At 36.8% G+C, this 20,412-nt stretch overlaps 2 protein-coding genes across 4 annotated transcripts in view; both read left to right on the top strand.

The window, feature by feature from the left end:
• The window catches only part of LOC131031558 (uncharacterized), a 90,951-nt gene extending 70,762 nt beyond the window's left edge, over nt 1-20,189 (top strand). For both annotated transcript variants that reach the window (XM_057962705.2, XM_057962704.2), the window contains 3 exons: nt 15,221-15,304; nt 19,471-19,596; nt 19,742-20,189. In XM_057962705.2, the coding sequence (XP_057818688.2) occupies nt 15,221-15,304; nt 19,471-19,596; nt 19,742-19,873 (342 nt within the window). In that variant the 3' untranslated portion in view covers nt 19,874-20,189. The remainder of the gene's footprint in view (nt 1-15,220; nt 15,305-19,470; nt 19,597-19,741) is intronic.
• LOC131031557 (uncharacterized) lies at nt 285-8,023 on the top strand. Of its 2 annotated transcripts, XM_057962703.2 has the most exons (7): nt 285-4,742; nt 5,021-5,651; nt 5,747-5,979; nt 6,074-6,226; nt 6,327-6,727; nt 6,882-7,287; nt 7,411-8,023. In XM_057962703.2, exons 2-7 carry the CDS (start codon nt 5,056-5,058, stop codon nt 7,479-7,481), a joined length of 1,860 nt encoding a protein of 619 aa, XP_057818686.2. In that variant the 5' UTR covers nt 285-4,742; nt 5,021-5,055; the 3' UTR covers nt 7,482-8,023. The 2 variants fall into 2 exon arrangements, with proteins under 2 accessions (XP_057818686.2, XP_057818685.2); XM_057962702.2 differs by lacking the exon at nt 285-4,742 and having other exon boundaries at nt 4,874-5,651.
• Nucleotides 20,190-20,412: the final 223 nt, after the last annotated feature.

Here is a 20,412-nt window from a genome sequence, read left to right as displayed (position 1 = left end):
ATTTTGACCCGTGTTAATTAATTTTAAACTTGGTAGAAGCTACATAATTGATGCCTCAAGGATGTGCCGATGACTAGGAGCCAAGTCGTAAGAAGAAATACAACTAAGATGTTTGAGGCTTTGAGCAATAAATAATTGATTAGTATGTTTATCACAAGACATTCTTTTCCATTGTTTAAATAATTTTATGTTTATATATGGAAATCTAACTAATAAATTCCAATGAGGAAAAATAACTTGGTTTTCAAGAATTAAGTGAGATTTCCTATGTTTCAACTTGAGAGCATTCAGTCCTCCATCATCAGTTATGGTAGTTAGATGCCAATGCTTATGTGGGTTTTTAACTGTGTAGTGAATCATCTCTTTGATGATCAATTTCAAAGAGATGATTTAATCGATTGTTAAAACTTACTTGAGAATTTAAATATCAAATTGAAAAGCTACTCTAGAAACTCCAATTGCTTAACAAAATTTGGCCACTGTTTTTTATTATGGCTCTATTGTACTACCAAAATCAAGGGAACATTGATCTAAGTTTTAGTTCATTGTGGGGGTTTGTTAAGGTGAGGAAGCATGTGCATATAAATTGCTATATTTACTGATTGGAAGTAATTTATTAAACCACCATATATGTGTTCAGTGGGAGTGATTATGATTGATGCATGGCACATTCTAAATGATAAGAAAGAAGATGTAATACATCTTTGTTCTTTAATATTATGTTTCCTTAATATGTCTTAGCTAAAAAGGAGTACTTGTAAACTAAGGTTGATGTTGTGGGGAAGATATTCAATTTAGGAACTCTTAATTGCTTCTAGGAAGATGCTATCAACAAGCTCTGATTGATCAGAAAGGCCACTTGACATTTTGCTTTGCTAAACCATCCAATTTTTCTTCAATCTTGAGCCAAATTTACATACAACAGAAATATAATTGATATTTCTACTCTGTTGAGGTGATTTTAGCATTTTTAATATATCCAATTCAGTTTTATCTGTACAAAGACAAAAGCAGTGCAAACGAGGAGAGGTGTTTTATGGAAATTATCAGTTTTCATCTCCTGCGGAAAGAATTTGCATTGTTGGTTACAATTTGAGATATAAAATCTGTTTAAAATTTGAGATGGACAAACTATTGTGGACCTTTTGATGATGAACATTGGAGGAATGCAAAGTGTAGTCCATGTGGTTACAACTTTCAACCAAAGACATTCATCAAGTTAGGTCTATATGCACTATCAACTTGGTGAACATACTTCTAAGAAGGAAAAATGGCAGAATAAGGTGTTGACAACATCAGTATCCTATACAAACTTATCTTTTTAGTCCTTATAAGTTGATAGGTTCTGAATCAATTGTAGGTGCTGCTGGTTTCACTTCACATAGTCCCAGAAAGCTATGGGAATTCTCCTAAGGCTTACCTCCCTCCCACCCCTGCTCAGCCTTCTTGGCAGCCTACACATGCTTATCAACAAACCCAAGGGGCCTATTTTATTCTCAGCCAGTATTGCTATTCCCCTTGTCAGCCCCAAAAGGTTGATGATATGGATATTAGTGACATCAAGAGCATATTGCTAGACTTCAATAAGCAGTTGGATGATATCAAGGGACTACAGGAGTTTGATTTCCAACATGAGGAGTTGGCCTATCAAGCTTGCTAGAACTAACAAGAAATGGATAAATAGAGGAAGCAAAATGAGGAATCTCTCGCCAGAGAATCTGCTACAAAAGAGGAACAAACGAAACAATTGATTGCTCAAGTACAAAAACTAGAAGCTCAATCAGCCTCTTACATTCTGGACCGGCTAGCAGAGGAGGAGGAAATCAGGCAATTGGCAGCTAGGGAGATGCCTCTTATGCAAGAGGCCAAGTAAGCCCCTCAAGTCTCTAAATTTAGAATTCCAAGTTTCAAGCAGGGAGGCCTTCTGAATCCTCAAGTAAGCCTCCAAAGTTAAACATCCCTAGTTTCAGAGGCTCTCAGCCTGTTATTCCATAGGAGCAGTCTTCTCAAAAACCTATTCTACCTTAGGAGACTCAAACTCCTTATTTTCCTTTGTAAAAAATATAAACCTTTTTAGTTCGCTTGTCTTGATACTATTTCACTCTTAAAAGGTGGACCTGTTGTTTGGAGGGTTGACTAGTCTAATGAGACAAGAATGGAGGAGGTGCACCTCGTTGTTTGTGAGCCCTTTTGTGCCTTAGAAAATAGAGAATCAAATTTGTTGCAAGAAAAGTTTGAAGATGATCAACTGCAGCAACAGACCATCAGGCACATAGGAAATGCCAATGAAGAAGAGGAATCGGTCCTCTCATTTGATGAACTCCCTTGCTTCATTGATTATGAAGAAGAGGGCATCCCTATGCCTACATCTGCAGATGCCTTGGAGCAAAAATAAATCACTCAAAACCTTGACGAGTTGTTGATCCATGATGATAAACAAGAGGATGTTGAGGAGCTTGGTGGACAACATGAGCACGTGGATAGGTCTTAGGTTGAGGAAGATCATGAGGACAGTCTTGTCCTTTGAGATGAGGAAATTGACATGCGTGATCTGCTATACATGATCATAGCAGATGTGAGAGCTTACATTCTAAGGGAAGAATCTTGATGCTTCTCTAGACGATCACAAGGACTATTGTGGAGTGAGGAGGATTCCTGTCATGGAAGGAAGCAGGGTGGAGATTGATGAATACCTATTCTGGGATGAGCTAAGAAATTTCTTTGCAGGCCTTAACGTCAAGCTATCATCTCCTAAGCTAGAGATTCAGTTTCAACAACTAGAGGAGATTCCCATACCATCAGTTGAGACATTAGAACCAGCCCCTACTGGCACAAGAGAAAGTTCAATGTTGATTTCTTGGACTTGGCACTTTCAAGAGGATGCTCTATCAAACATTTAGCTTAGCTAGAGATCCGCAAGTCGCCCCAGGTCATGCTTGCTCCTAAGCATGAAGATGAGCATAAAAGAGAGGAAGATTTACTTGCCAATTCACTCTAGGGGGCCACATTGACAAGCAGGTGAGCTATTTTGTTCTTAATCTTTGAGAGGCACTCCAACAGCGTGATGTATGCTTATCAATTTTACTTTTCTGGTTGGTTGTCCATGAACAAGAAAAGCATCTTAAGCTGGTCAAAAAAGGTAGCTACTTTGATAAGCCAGTCAATGGCTTTCTTTAAAATTATTTCCTTGTTGGCTAGTTTAGGTTAGGTTAAGGTAACTTAGTCACTGTTTTCCAAGAAGTGCTATTGCATGCTTTGCATTTTCCTTAAAAGAATGTATGGTTTAGTTTCTTTGTGTTTTTCTTCTAGTGTAGGCTTGCCCATGTTATTCTTTCCTATTCGTTTTGAGGCATGTCAGTTGTTGCAGTTCCCCTCATAACTCTATGCCCAACGGACTGATAAGGCCCTTGGATTCCATGTTTAGTAGACAAACATCCCACAAAGGTCACCAAAATGTTGACATTTGATGCCAACTAGTAGAACTCTTGCAAAATTAGGGCTTATTATGCATATTTGATAAGGTATTTTCTTGCCTTAGTCCAAAAACCTTAAGTTTTTTGTGGTCTGGTTGCTTTGTGTTTTAATTTGATGTTGACTTATTGTTACCCATTCCTAGTCATTTAAGTTATGAACGTAAGCATTTCTAGTCATTGTGTCACCGACCCCCTTTTTCTAGTGCAACCGTTTATTGGTGTTTGCCCATGTGTATTTCAAGTTTCAACTCCTTTAAGTTATGCCGATAGTCCTTAGGAAGTGGTCCCTGCCTTGTCTAGGCATCAAGTTTTGATTGTAGCGTGTTGTAGGCTTATTGTAGGCTCTCAGTCAATGCTAATGGGAATGCTTGTGATGATGCAAAACTTGGACAAGTGCCCTAGGCCTACCAATATGCCCAGGCTTGTTCCAACAAAGGCTTCAAATAGTCGGTCCACATAGCAATTTATTGCTCACTCTAGGATTATCACGAGATATAAAAGGATAGAACTAGCTACGATTGTGATGGTACAATTAGATGAAATTTGTCCCTCTTGCTTAGAAGAAGTTGCCGGCTACGTGGGATCCATAATGATGACTTCTAAAGTGGTTCGCTGCTTGGCAACACCTGATTGCTCAATAGCTCTTATCTAAGTCACCAGGTTCGGCCGAATTTCATCCTTGAAGTTCGAAATTCGTCGAACTTCAAAAAAAAAAAAAAAAAATTCGTTGAAATTTGCCGAATTTCAAAAAAAAAAATTTTTAATTTTTTTTTTTAATAAATTTTTGGCCTCCTTCTTCTGTTAATATTTTTTAAACACATCTTCTTTTCTTTTATTAAAACCCATTAACCCGTTCTTTCTTCAGGATATTTATGTCTGTTAGAACCAGAGTTCCCAGACTCGTCGCGAGTCAGGCGAGTTCGCCGAGTTGGCGAGTCGAGCCAAGCTCGGCGAGTTTTACTGACTCGCGGCTCGGACTCGGCTGCGCGAATGGGCAATTTCGATTTTAAAAAACAAAAAAAATAAAAGCTTTTTCATTTGTTTTTTTTAACTTTCTCTTTCATATAACCCTAAAAGGTCTTCTAATTGTTAGTTGTGAGAAGAAGAGAGGAAAAGTGAGAGAGAGGAAGGAAAACAAGAGGCCATAGGTTTGCAACCAGCAAGGAAGAAGAGCATCAAGGAGACCACAAATCACACTGGGGAGGCCATAGGCTTGCATTGAGAGCATCAAGGAGTCCAAAGCAAGACTTCTCAACTCATTTGAAAGAGGTAAGGTAGATTTTGCTGGTTTTTTTAGGTATGTTAATGGATTTTTTTCATTTGTTTGTTAATTTTTTTTTAGTTTAACAGTCAACTTTCCAAATCTTGAATGTTTTTATTTTTTTAGCTTAATTACAATGAGAGAAGTAGAATAATAGCAAAGTGCAAACCCTACATTTTTTTAGAAAAAAATTGTAAACATGTATTTACAATTTTATTTTTTTTAAAAGTAGGGTTTGCTGATTTTTTCTATTAGTTTATAACTTTATTAAATTTTCTTATTGCAGCAGCCTTCACGTTTAAAAAACATTCATTTTTCACAATGCCTAAAAAGGATGAGGCTTGGAAATATACTGAAGACTTCATTGGCAGACAAAAAAATCAAGCAAAATGTTTTTTTTGTAAAGAAATTAATTTTGGTCGCATCAATAGATTTAAATACCATATTGCCGGCATACCTGGCCATGATATTGAGGTATGCAAATTACAAACTCCCGAGGCAAAACGTTTCTGTTATGTCCAATTAGAAACACATGAACAAGAAAAGTTAACTAAGAAGAGGCAATTGGAAGAGTTAAGTGCTATTGGCTCCCATGCACTCACATCCGCATCCGCATCTGCATCCGCATCCGCATCCACATCCGTAGGCTGTGTTGGAGAGGGTTCTTCCATGCCTCCCTTTCGCCCTAGTGCTTCTGCTAGTGCTAGTGCTTCTACTTCTACTCCTCCTAGTGGCACTATTACCTTTGGCCCTAGAGTTCGGAAATCTAGGTTGGATAGTTATTTTGTGCCGCGTAGTACTCCTGGGGCACAACCCTCGCTTGAGAGCATGGGTTGGAACAAGGAGGTTCATGATGCTGCAAGAAAACAAATTTGCAAGTTTTGGTACTTTTGCAACATTCCATTTATTGCAGCCAGGTAATTCTTTTTTATTTGATTGCTTTAAGTTTAAAAGTAAATTTATAGTTTGAAGTTGAACTCTACTTTGTCTAATCATAATCTATTTGTGACAGGTCTCCTTATTGGCAAGGCATGGTAGATTCCATAACCATTTGTGGTGCGGGGTTTAAAGCCCCTACCGATGCTGAGTTAAGTGGCCCCCTCTTGTTACAAATGGTTGAGGATATGAAAGTTGAGCTAGAGGACCACCGACAGTCTTGGAGCCAAAAGGGTTGCACCATCATGACAGATGGTTGGACGGAATGGAGGAATAGAACACTCCTAAATTTTCTTGTTTCCTGCGGAGGTGATTGATCATGATTCATTCTAATTTGTACTTCCCTAAATGCATTGAATAAATTAAATTTTGATTTGTTGAAAGTTTGAAACTCTATTTTCAGGATCCACCATGTTCTTGAAGTCTATTGATGCTTCCTCACATGTGAAAAATGCCACATACTTATGTGAGGCTATTGAGGAAGTCATACAAGAGGTGGGGGAAGAAAATGTGGTGCAAGTGGTGACAGATAATGCAGCAAGTTATGTTGTTGCAGGTAAATTTTGAACTTTTCAAGTCTTGATGGAGAGGCATCTATGATTATTTAAAATTTTCTTAACACATCAAAATTTCTAATTAACTTAAAATTGCTGTAGGTAAACTTTTGATGGAGAGGCACTCGAAATTTTTTTGGTCTCCTTGTGCGGCCCATTGCCTTGACCTCATGTTGGAGGATATTGGTAAGCTTGAATGGGTGAAATCAATAGTTGAAAGGGCCAAAAATATCAGCAAGTTTATCTACAATCATGCATTGGTCCTTACCATTATGAGGCGATACACGGGGCAAAAGCAGTTGGCTCGTCCTGGTATCACGAGGTTTGCCTCAAACTTCCTCACACTGAAATCCTTGATAAAATCAAAGGCGGCTTTGAGGCGTATGTTTGTTGGTGAGGAGTGGACTTCCTCATCCTATGCTACGACCACTACAGGGATAGATGTGTTGAATTGCATTTTTGATGAGCCAGGTTTTTGGACCCCCTGTGGAGAAATCGTGCAGGTAAATTTATTACAATTTAACATTTAGTATCTACTATCTAGTATCTACTATTTAGTAATTTAATTTTAATTTATTAACAATTTAACTTTGCAGTTTTTCTTTTTTTATTTATTTAATTTGTGACTTAATTGTTTTTGTTTAACATTATGTGTAGGTCACTGAGCCCCTCGTAGTTCTCTTACGAGTTGTTGATGGGGAGAAGCCCTCTATGGGCTATATATATGAGGGTATGGATAGGGCCAAGGAGGCCATTAGGTCCATATATGCAGGAGATGAGGATAAGTATGGCCCCATTTGGGAGATTATTGATAGGAGATGGCAGAACCAGCTTCACAGGCCCATCCATGCAGCAGCCTATTACCTCAATCCGGCATTTCGATTCCGTGATGACTTCAAGGCGGATGAGGAGGTTCTTAGTGGCCTGTATACAGTGGTTCAGAAGTTGTGTACTGATGGCACAGCCTCAAGTACAACGCTCCAGCTGGATAAATATAATAATCGAGAAGGGGCAATCTTCACAAGCAGCATGTGCATAGAGGCTCGAACACAATCGCAGCCAGGTAGAAATATATGTAAACTTAAGATTCTTAAGTTTATGGCTTATGCATTTTAATTTTTGATTTTATAATCTAGCCTTAAAGTTGGAAATGAGTTTGATTTTTTTTTCTTTTTCGTTATTTCAGATAGATGGTGGCAAATGTTTGGGCCCTCAACCCCAAACCTTCAAAAAATTGCCATCCGTATTTTGAGTTAGCCATGCAGTGCTTCTGGATGTGAGTGCAATTGGTCCATGTTCGAGCACATCCACTCGAAGAGGCGTAATAGATTGTCTGTGGAGAGGTTGAATGATCTTGTTTTTGTTCATTACAACCTCCATCTTAGGACCAGACAGATTTTGGACACTGACTCCTCTCCGATCACTTTAGCGGAGATCGATCCAGAGTCTGAGTGGATCACTGAGTCTACCGATCCTGTCTTCACTAAGGAGGACCATGAGTGGGTTGACCAGGTAGACAGAGAGGCTGAGGCTGTGGCTATGGCAAAGGAGGAGGATAGAGCACGATCCGGCATAGGCACCTCACAGGCGGAGACTATGGCTTCTCAGTCATCCAGGACCTACCTTAGATGCATTTGTAGGAGGCAGACGGACTACTCTGAGGCTGAGGATGAGCTAGAGCCTGAGCCATAGACTTGTTTTTGTTTATAGTTATATATATGTTTGGGAACATTTGATGTCATGGATTTTATATACATTTGACAACATTTATAACTCTATATATCTATGTTTTCTATTTCCTTCAGCTACAATTTACATTTCTACGCATGTGATGGATGTATGTTTATGTATGTGATCAAATTAGCTTCTATTTGATGATGTTATAGTGTCTTTAAACTTTATTCAATAATGGGTGCATGAAACAAGTTTTAAATCTTTAAAAATCTCTAAATTTCAAGGGTTTTTTATTTTGCCGAGTCATAGCCGAGGCGTTGCCGAGTCATAGCCGAGTCACGAGTCGAGTCGGCCTTGCCGAGTCCGAGCCGAGTCCGAGTCTGGGATCTTTGGTTAGAACCCTCAATTAGGATGAGAAAAAAATGCTGAAGATGATAATTGATTACCCAATCAGTTAGGTATTCCAGTATTTGGTGATTCTGTTATTCTCATAAGATGAGATAAAGATGTTACTTACAATAAACCTTATTAGCAATTCATATGGAACCATCCCCCATATGAAAGATTGGTTGTTTTATAGAATATATCTGGCATATTTATACATATGGCGAACTTAATTCGAATTTTATACATTTTGAATTTTTCCCTCATCAAACTTCATTCGAATTTCAAAGTTGTCGAACTTCGAATTCGAATTTGAACCTGGTGACTTAGGCTCTTATTGTATTGGATCCTCCAAGCCAAACATATTCAAATCAAGTCAAAGCTTGCGATTGCCGTTGATCTAACCTGTGCCAATTCATATCAATGGTTAGTGTTCAAACACATAAATGATTCAATAAATATGAGTTTGAAATTCACCAAATAGTTGTAGAATCAGTTCATTTTAATTTAGGGCCTATTAGCTTTGTTTCAAAAGCAAGGAGGAAGATGAGGCCAATGCTCATTTAATGCTTGCAGGTGCCTCTTTTATCTCTAAGTGACCCCGGATTGTGGATTTTGTGGGCAATCTTCTTGCGTTGCACTCAAACTCAAGATCATTAATGCTAGGCCATGATTGAGTGGCAAACATGTCTTTTTTGACCTCCTCAATCACCCAAGATTGGATTTGATGGAGATTCCTATTAGACATTCCAAAGGGTGCGTGAAGCTAGGGTTTCTAGTTTCAACATGCCCTTCTCTTGCCTTGGGCACCCAACAAATGAATAAATAGGCTGTTAAGCCTCATTGGAAAGGGTGGTTCTTCCCTTGGTTCTGGGTATTCTGGGTAGAGCATGCATATTTGCATCTTTGTCCTTGTAACTTGGCCTATGCCTCTGAATGAATAGAAATTACCATTTTTTACCTCTTCTTTCTTTTGATATGTTGTGAAAAATCTTGTTACCTCCATGTTTGATTGAATTTTTCATCTTCTATGTTCTCATGCCGTGTTAATCTTATTTGCAAAGGCTATCTGTGGAATCTCTCTTCCCTCTTTGCATTTGTCAAACCCTAACCTCCATGTCTACCTCTAGGAATTGATTTAACATAGAACTATATGTCTTTTGGTGTTTTTTTTTTGATTCGTTGTGCAACATTAGGAAGGAAGAAACACATACTAGTCTTTGTGCATCTCTGCCCCTTCTCATTTTCTGCATTCTCTTCCTTTCCTCTTGCAAGCTGATAGAATAAGATTATAGTAGGGTTTCTCAATGTTGGGTTGGACCAATACTGCTGCATCTAGATTAGAAAGGAAGTTTACCTTCTTTGGAGATTCAACCTCATTTCATAGCAGTTCAACAAGGTCGTTTCCGTTGTGTCATTGGAGTGCTGGACCTGATTCCAACAGGGTGCAATTTCATGTGACAATACTTACCACATATTTAAGTGGGGAACAACACAAATGTGTGTTTGTGGGAAAGGATCTATTGACATGGGAGAAGACACATTCAATGATGTACTTTTTGTTCTACTCTTGTCAACCAATCTCCTTTGTATCTATTAGATTTCACATAGTGGCATAGGGAAGAATATTGAGTTCACACCTGATTCTATGATTATCATAGATTCGGATTGTAGAGAGACCATTCTATTGGAATGGTTGATCATAGTTCATACATCTTGCTTATACATCTTTTCACATTATGCCCTTAATGATGATGCAGTTCCTTTGACTTGTGTTCACACTCATGCATCTTGTGTAAATCAATTTCTGAGAAGTCTTGAACCTTTATGTTTTTTGAGACTTGTGCGGAGCTTTCTTTTCCTCCACCTCTTGTTTCTTTGGCGATTAGTGTTGCCATGGCTTCTAGTACTTTGATTTAGTAGGAAGTTTCTTGTCTTTTAGATTCAACTTTGTGGGATGAGTTTTTGATAGCTATTGTAGATTTATTTTGTGAGTCTCATATCGCAAATTTAGAGGACACACTTAGGATCTTTATTTCCTCTTTGATGACAGTTACAACACAACCGTAATCGTATCATCATTGTGTTCGGAGATTGTTATGAGTTTCCACATGGTTTTGATTTGTCATCTTCTTTTATTGACATTGCACCTAATTTTGTTGTGGCATTTTCTAGCTTGGAGACGCTTGAGTAGTTTTAGAGGCACGCATCATGAAACTTATTTTCTCATCTCTCATCTTGCAAGTGGAGTTTCTTCTATATACATGATTAAACTGGTTTATACCCAAGGCGAGATATGTTGTTTGTTGATCTTGGATAGTCTTCAACATTTACGTTCATGTGCTCACCATTACCATGAGAACTACTTCATTATGTTGGGGATCTATGGTCTTACTCTTTCTCTTTTGGGGGATTATTGGTTGTGTATTTGTGATGGATGTAGTTCATGGGGTGTTGTATTTAGTCCTATCTCTTCTTCCATCACTTGTACACATTTGTTTTCATGCATTCCCTCTTTTGGAGAGGGGCTTTCTTACAGGTTGTTCTCCTTTACTTTGTTTGTGAAAAATCTTTTATTCATGGGTAGTTAACGTGGCCTTGTAGTCAGGACTCATCTAGGTGTCTTTGCATTCATGCATATGTTTGTTCCTTCCTAGGTTGCTAAGGTGCTGGTTCGGGTACAGGTATCAAAACTTGGTACGACAGTTTTTTCCCTTGGGTATGAGTACGAATATATATTCAAAATTATAAATTATAAGAACATGATACTCATAGTTGCCAATAAATAGAATATTTAACTACCTAATTCATAATTTGCAAAAATGAAAATACTCAAGATTCAAAATGTCATTACACAATGAAAATTCAAATTACAATCGATATTTAATATTCATATTCTTCTTCATCAGAAGCTTCAAGGTCAGCATGAACATTTGGTTTAATTTCATTTGAACCATAATTAATTGGATTGCCACTACCACTAGCTATGTCAAGTGCAGAAGCTGCCTTATCTTTAGAGACTTCAGCAAGCTGTACAATTGTAGCATCTAAATCAGCATACTCAGGGTTTAGATCCCAATTCTTTGTCTCACCCTCATTGTATTTAAGTTTCTTATGTGACTAGAGATGAAGGTTGGAGTGTATAGACCAAATCCTCTACTTTTTTTTGCACCCAAATGGTTGTGATTGACTGTGTGGATGGAGTATGTACAACAATTCCACTTAGCTGAAGAACTTGCAAGCTATCGAGTTTGCATACGACATCTGGTATTGAATTTTATAATTTAAAACTAAAAACATTTTTCATAAAATTATATTATTATAAAATATAATATATAGCATGATAGCATCGAATGAAAAACGAGAAAAATAAAAAAATAAAAAGATATGTATTTAGGAGAGAATTTTAATTGCAAGAGGCCGCAAGTAAATGGAGCCTTGACCATGTAGATACTATCATTCATTAGTAGTTTTCCTATATTTGTCTAGAAGAGTGGAAACGTGATGATTTTTTGAAGCTTTGAAGTGGCAAACTCACTCAAAACAACACTTTGGCTTTATTCATCTGAAAATATTTTTCTAAATGCAGCTTTATAGCTAGCAGGAACCTCCCCCCCATCCCTATATTGTGGCACCCTCCTTAGCAATGAAAGTACCTCTTTGCTATAATACTTTGGCGACAAAGCAAATGCTAAGAGATGTAAGGGGGTGGTAATATTGTTCCAATGGTCAACGATAATATTTTGCACAATTTTGAAAAATGTTTCCATTGGGTAATGTTCCTTGGCTTCTATTATTGCTCTTATTTCTTCACCATGGAGTCCATACCATAATAAATTTTACCCCAACATGGGTGATTGGTATATACATACCTAATCAGGCTCATAAAGGGCTCAAAGAAGTTCAAATCATATTCCACACGAGCCCACTACTCACTATCTAGGATCAATGCTTTTTCTTTTTGGTGTTTTTTTTGTGCTTGATTGCCTCTAGACATTCTACATGCTGTTGATGACCATAGAACTCAAGGCCTCTCGTACCTTCACAAGTCATCTTAAGACAATTGTGTGAGATGCAAATCGTGTTTTGGCAACCTATCATGGTATAAAACTATACACGTCACAAATCAACAATAAATAATATATTAAAAAATAAAATTTAAATTACCTTCAACAACTCCAACTTGGTGAATGCCCTGAATATGGCTTGTGACATATGGCGATTAGTCACAAACATTTGGATCTCCTCACCCTTCGTGTAGATTTGTTTGACCCACTTAACTTGTCTGCTAATTTTTGCAATAGCAAATTGAGTGGACTGCACACAGTGTCTTAAAAATGTGACTATGTATAGTGTCAACTATAGACCCAACTGCCCTACAATTTTTAGCCTTGTTAGTTATGACTTTGACAAATTTTTTAATCCAAACCATTTCAATGGATTCTATGAGGATATTGGCAATGAAACTTGCATCTTTTACTTGCCCCTCAGTCCATTCCCTTCAAAAACTTCGTCCCTTTAGGGGACATTGCTATAACATTGATCAGTGGTTTATTTTTGTAATCTTTCCATCCATCAAGATTCAAGAATGATGAACACACTTGTTTAAGGCCATGTATCCTTGATTTTCTCAGTGATGTTTCTACTAAAAGTTTCTCCTTTGCCAATAAGGTGGTTCACACCTTTTCATACCCAAGACTTAACATAATTAGGAGGTGTATTGTAAAGGGTCTTCACCATATCACCCCAATTAGGTGATCTAACAATGTTGAAAGGAAGTCCATTGTGTTAAATGCAACGAGAAATGCTTTGATCCTCAACCTCACTTTGTTTTTGAAGGCCTTGTCTAATGGGCCTCTTTTTTGCAAAACTGAAACATTCTCATCTTTAGAGGATGGTGGTATTGGCATGAAAGGATATGGGCCAGCTTGAGAAGCTATTGGGAGGTTTCTACGAGCTTCTTTTGGCAAGAGGATGTACAAGAGCCTTTGATCTATTACTTGCCTTTCCAGCACCCTCTTGTTCTTTAATAAAAGTCAATATTTGTTCCTTTGACAAACTTTTATTCCTTGTAAAGGGATGGCACATAAGTGGACTTTCACTCGAAATTATGAGCTTTTATACTCTTTCCCACATTGGGTACAATGACAAAGAAAACCCCCACCACTAGGAATTTGTCGTATCATTGTTGTATGACGCCAAAAAGGCGACACTACATCGAATTTAAAAGAATATCTTCATTCTGGGCAACTGAACTAGAACTTCTAGCCACTTCATATGAATTAAAATTAAAAACATTACAAATTAACACTGCAATTGAAAATAAAATAAAAATATCAGCATTATAACCACCTCTTATCATGCATAAAAAGTTCAAAACTTAATAAATTTTTTTGAAAAATTGAAAAACCTTCAAAAAATTATTGAAATCTGAAGAAAATGGAAGATTTACTTACTTTTGAAGGCTGAATCTTCCTTGTGCAGCGATTACTAACTTTTTGGTGCAGGTCTTAATCCCTCACAGCCCTCACCTTTAAAAAAACTGAAGTAACCTTGAAAACCCAACAATGAGAAAAATAATGCTCTTCTTGGTGTTTTGTGCTTGTCAAATGACTTGCAAACACCAAATACCCTCAATTTAGGGTGAATGAATACATTGGAGGGAGTGCATAGATAAAAAAATGTTTTTTTGGGGGTTGAAAAAATGCACTTTTTAGTGTCCCAAGCCGTAGGTATGCCCAAGGTACCACCTGGGCACTCGGGTTCATTGTAGGTCCTTTGCGAACTAGAGTGTCTAGGTGGCACCCTAGGCATAAGTGAGGCCGTACCCAAACCGGAACCATGCCAGTTAGCATATTCGGGCTTTACCAACAGTACCTGCTGTCATAGTGAAGTTGCACTTAAGGGAGGCTATTGGTATGAATGGGGTATATTTACCTAATTGGTTTATCTCCTAGGTCCTCTTCACTCTAGTCAAGGTTACTTAGGGTACACTTATGATACTTCTCTTTATGGTGCGTGTCATGTGATTCTGGTACATGTCATAATCTTATGTTCACATATCCTCTCACCTTGCCTATATAAGCAAGTTCTCTCTTGTACTTTATGTATCAATTGATTTAATCATTGTATTGTTATTGTATCCATAATCAAGCAATCTATTCTTGCTACTTTCTTGTGGAAGCTATATTTTTGGTTTTGCAGGTGAACTTGGGAGCTTGAGTCTTTGTGTGACTTTCACAATGAATTGGCATCCTAAAATGATATGGTCAGAAGTTCAATTGTGTTCCAATTTAGAAATAATAATGATTAAATTTGTTTTATACGCTTTTGGATTTCAACAACCAGACTTTTCCAATATCATGATAATGTAAATAGATTTTCAGCAATTTAGAGAAATAAATAAATATCAAAGTAGATGAGTCTGATAACATGACAATAAGGAGACTTCTAATAAGTCAAGAACAGAGACCTGCATGCCAGGAATTATGATGCATTGTCATTGAATGGAAATAAACATATAGAATCTTTTGCATTAAATTACAGTGTTTAGTTTATATATGTATAGCCACCGGTTCATATAAATTATTTGCTGTTATTCAGCTTGTATGGTGTTATAGCTTAATTTTGATCCGCATACTTTGGCAAAGAGCAATACAAATTCTTGTTCTTTCTGTTAAAAATTCTGAGACTGTGTTTTGTATTTGCTGCTTATCTTATCTAATGCTGGAAGTTTATTATTTGAGAATTCAACCAAAGTTTTGAATCCATTGATGGAATATTAATGATAGATGAAATATTAATGCTAGACTTGGAATAAGGTAAATGGCACTCCTGTCTTTATATGAAGAGCAATGATACATCTATCTTTACGTCTTTTTTGTTTCTGTCTATTTGTTGGCAGTCCATGCTAAATGTTTTTGTACCAATGTTTGCAGATTGCACCTCTGGGGAAATTATTGGGTCCTCGTGGACTTATGCCAAATCCCAAAGCAGGAACTGTCACCATAGATATTCCACAGGTATATTGAAGGGTTGACATTTTAGTAGTATTTTATGCTTGTCTACTCATTAGTTATTTTATATTTGCATAACAAGAAAATGATAAACTATATACTACATAGATTTTATATTCCCTTTGAAGATCAATTCTGTCATTGCTTCACAACCAGGTTAATGTTGGTAAATTATGAGAACGATTCAAGAAGGATTTTGTCAAACTATTTGAAGTGTCTGGTGGATAGATATTAGAAGAAAATGCAATTATCTATTAATCAAATAAGAAAGTGTAGACCATATGAGCATTTTTATCTTGATGGGTTGCCTAAATATGTTACCATACTGCATTTTGCTAAGGTTATGATTGGGTCAATGGTTCATCATCTTCTAGTAGCTGTGGTTTTCTTCTCCTGTGTATGATCATACAAATGTAAACCTCAACTTACGTGGCATGTAGATTCAGTTGCAATCTCAAAAGGTGGTCTTATCACAAAATATATTTGAGGTTTTGAAATTTTAAAATTTATTTATCTATTGGTACGAATGGCTCCCATCTTTTCAGAAAAACTTACTTCACTTGGTCATATCTAGTTCACTGTCCTAATATCATAGAAATGATATCGATTTGTTCTTCATCTCTATCTTATGTGAATTTTCTTATCCATATATTATGCTGATATTCTCAGTCATTTACTCATGATCGATCATGAACCAGAAAGATGACAATTTGATCCAAATTGGATTGCAGTTTTAGAAAAGAATGTCGGACACATTTTCAAGGAGCGGTTATTCCCAATTTATTCAGGATTAAATTGCAATCTATTCAAAATCACAATCAGACTGTGATTTTATCACAAATAAACTGGTTTATTTAATTTTGCCTATGGAACTGTTTTTTCAATATTTCCCTCATTTTTATATTGAGATTTGTGATTTCTCAAAGCTCATATGCATGTCATTGATTCAAATTTGTATCTGTGCTACTATCGAACATTGGGTCAACTAGGACACACCCCAAGGCACTCCTACTTATTCTGTTGTCAGTGTTTTATTTTCATTTAGTCAGGGTGCACAAAAGAGGTAAGACCTTAAAGTTCTTTTTTGTTAATTAGTTTATTGGAAGGTTATTGCCGTTAGGCATTTAGGGTTTACATTTATAAACTATAATGTTTAATCTTTGAATCTAATGGCTAGGGTTTTGTTCCACATTAAATCTTATACCTTGAAAACATTGGTGAATAACCAAAACCTAACCCTATTTTTAATTTTAAAAAAATAAATAAATATAAGTTGTAATCGTAAGTCTAAGTTAATTTATAGTTTATAGTTAGGGTTAGGGCGTCAAAGTTTTCTAGAGACTGCAAGCTCAGACCTTAACTATTTTTTAGTTTACGGTTTGGGTTGATGTTTTAAATTTTTTTCAACCCTAACCAACCTAAACTTATCTTTTTGGTGAAGGGTTAGGATGAGGGTAAATTTTTAGGTTTTCAAGTAACCTAGTAGCTTCTTCCATGCATTTTTTGGCTGATTTCAGCTAATCATGCTGTGTGAAAGGGGTTTTGCATGGGCTTATAGAAAATTTGTGCCTAAGTCTAATAGATTGAAATGCAATTTTTGTGGTGTTGAATGCAGTGGGGGATTCATTGCTTCAAATGACATTTGTCTAAGGTGCCAGGGCATTTCATTATGGATTGTTAAAACTGCCTCTTTGATGTTACCCAGAGGAGGAGGCTATGGGGCGCATTCCGTCTCTTGAGGCCTATGCAAAAATTAAAATTATGAAAGCAATGACAACACTTGGATTGTCATATATTGAGATAGAATTGGAGTTTTGAACTAGGATGATCATAGACAAGAGCTTTTTGCAGATATTTCTACACCTTGTACATCTAAAAAACCTAACATAGGTGGGGACAATGTGATTACTTTCCTTGCACCTTGTACCATGCTTAAAGCTTACCCATCTTTGGAGAGTATAGTTTGGAAGAGTAGTGTTCATGGCTAGGCAAGAAAGGCTACTGCCAATTTTTAGTGTGATTCTAGTATCTCATTCAATTATGCCATGTCCCCCTATTGGCAAGGGATGATTGAAATTTGATATAACTGCAGTTTTGGATCCTGATTTCAAAGCATCCTCATACAAGAGCTTAAAGACTGATATGTTAAAAGATGGAGCGTAAGATGTAAGATGTTGAAAGATGTGAGTGTAACATATTTATACAGGAGGTCAAGATGAATGATCTAGAGGTATCTATGAATTTGTCAACAGCTCCTCCCTGTGACATTACTGTTGAAGTTTCCTCCCTATCCTTGACCCCTATGGGGGGTGCAAGAATCACCCAGTCTTCGTGGCTGCTCCACATGGAGTTTAGGTCCTTGATCTGGGATATGCATTTGGTGGCACTATAAGGGAAGTCAATCCATCTCATATGTGCATTTGGTGGCCCAGTGGTTGTTATTAAATAATTCAGAGGACCTTCATGATCTTATTGATACATAAATGTGATGTTCAAGGCAAGTTGCTTTGAGGCTAGAGCCCGTAATTAACAATATCGAATCCTGACAGATGAACAAGTTTATAAATCTGAAATGGCATGTATTTATGAAAGGTTTTGTGTCATTATCTGATCCTTACCAATGGCTGTAATTCAATCCTTACCTCCAAGGTTCTAATAAGATACTTCATACATCAGTTTACCTTGATGTTCATTTCACTGATTTCTTTTTTAATAGACCTAAATGCAGATTATTTTCCATTTGTAGCTCTGTTTTCTGTTGTCTTTTGCACAGACTTCTTTTTCTTATCAAGCAATATAGATAAGAGTGAAACTACTGAATCTGTCTGGCGACTGAGCTGATCTCATAACTCTTTCCTTTTTCAAATATATTTAGTCTCTATTTAAGTAAATGATTCTTCATACATCTTCACCACTTATGAATGTAATGTGTTATAAAGATGCTTATGGTATGGTAAAGGATGTCTGCATTTTCTCATTGGGACTGAAACGTTCTCTGGTGCATTATAATAGCTTCTTATGCATATCTATGCTTAGTTATGCTGCTGTAACCGTCTTTATGATGAACACATTTATACATGAGCTTCAAACGAACTACTTAGAAATGTCTTCCCTCATATGACTTTATTGTTGAAGCATCTTTTCTATCCTTGGTAATGAGAGCCCTAATTTGGCTGCATGAGCAAATCTCTATTAGTAGTCTTGGGAGTTCATATGGGGGCCATGCAACAAGAGTCTTCCATTCCTGTTCTTGGCAGCCCTCATGACTGTCCCACAGGGATTTTCAGTCCTTGGTCTAGGATTTGCATATGAGGACACCATAAGGGAAGTCAAATTAATCTTATATGTTTGTTCGGTGGCCCTGTGGTTCTTATTTTTGATTTTCAGAAGGACCTTCGTAATCTTATTGATGCATGAGTGTGATGGTGAAGGCAATTTGGTTGGAGAGAGGAGCCCACAATTAGCAATCTCAAATCCCAACAGGTGAACAAGTCGATAAATGTCAAAAGACATGTATATATCAGAGTTTCTGTACTATTATCTGATCCTCACTGATGGCTGTAATTCCTTGCTTACCCTGAAGTTTCTAATAAGATAATTCATACTTCAGTTTACCTCTTTGTTCTCCTCACAGATTGTTTTTTCTTTATTTCCCTAATGGACCTTAAATACAGATCTGTTTCCAGGTTGTAGCTCTGTTTTGTATTGTCATTTGTACAAACTTCTTTGTCTTATCAAGTAATATAGGCAAGCACGAGACTACCAATTCTGTCACCTTTATACCTATTTGCATGGCTGGGGGCTGAGCTGATCTCGTAACTCATTCCCTTTTCTAAATATACTTGATCTCTCTTTAGAAAAAAAGATTCTTCATACATCTTCACCTCCCTTAATTTGAACTTAAATATAAAATCAATATGACTATGTATATGTGTTTGTGTGTGTTTTGGTTTGTTCTTTATTCATAAGAGTTCCATACCAATTTTCTCCTTGCCTCTCTTACTCCATATAGTTAAGCATAAGTATGAAAATGCATTTTCTATGCCACTGAATTTGTGTGCAAAATTATGTGTAGCACCAAAACAAGATAAGGATGAAAGTGTTATGTTATGCTTTGGATATTGAATGATTGCTTGCCAATTAATGCGGTCGCGAATGCTTGTCCTTTTCAGGCTATATCAGAATTCAAAAAGGGTAAAGTAGAATATCGAGCAGATAAGACAGGAATTACTCATATTCCATTCGGGAAGACAGACTTTGCTAATGAGGATCTTCTTGCAAATCTAATTGCCGCTGTTGTAAGTATTACCCTTAAATGGAATATCTCACGGTCGTTCTGTTTGCATATGTAGTTTAGCGAATTTGGGCTTCTCTCTCATTTCTTTTAGAATGTCAAAGTCTATTAACCTCAGATGCAACTGACAGTTCCTTTCATTTTTGCAGAAATCTGTTGATGCTAACAGGCCAACTGGGGCTAAGGGGATCTACTGGAAATCTGCCTACATATGTACAACAATGGGCCCCTCCATTAAATTGGACGTAAAAGAACTCCGTGAATTTAAGTTTCCATCATAAGATTCATATATTCATTTTGGCTGGTATATAGTATAATCATGCTTTGGTTTGCTAGGAAATATGAATACGTACGGGAGCAATGTCTCCTTGTACAAAAAGGAGTTGGGATTCATATTAACTTGTATTGCAGTTAGAGGAGCTGCCGCTTCTTTTTCTTCTTTCAAATGTATCTGGATTAGACTGACTACTGAGTTTTTTGAGGTGTTTAAGTGTTAACAGTTGGCATTCAACTTCACGAGAGTTTTAGCTTTCATTTGTCGTCGTATAACTTACTATATTCATTAGGACCTAAACCGACAGGGTTTAATTTTTTCCAGTTACATGGTTTAATTTTTCCTGTTTGTTTCTTTTGTTCACTATGATTGTAAAACAAAGAGTTGGCGGGTATTGAATGTTTGGTTCAAATATATGCAATTAGTATGGATTTATGTATTGACAATTTCTCATAAGTCGATTTTACTATTTCCTAATTCTTTTACATTAACTTAAAGTATCAGATGCTTACCATACTTCCCCGGGATCCTTTCTCTTTCCATTTA

Source organism: Cryptomeria japonica, chromosome 8 (assembly GCF_030272615.1).
Source record: "Cryptomeria japonica chromosome 8, Sugi_1.0, whole genome shotgun sequence".
Classification (NCBI taxonomy): Eukaryota; Viridiplantae; Streptophyta; class Pinopsida; order Cupressales; family Cupressaceae; genus Cryptomeria; species Cryptomeria japonica.
Note: the sequence above shows the minus strand (reverse complement) of the source record. Positions and strands in the feature narration are given on the sequence as shown.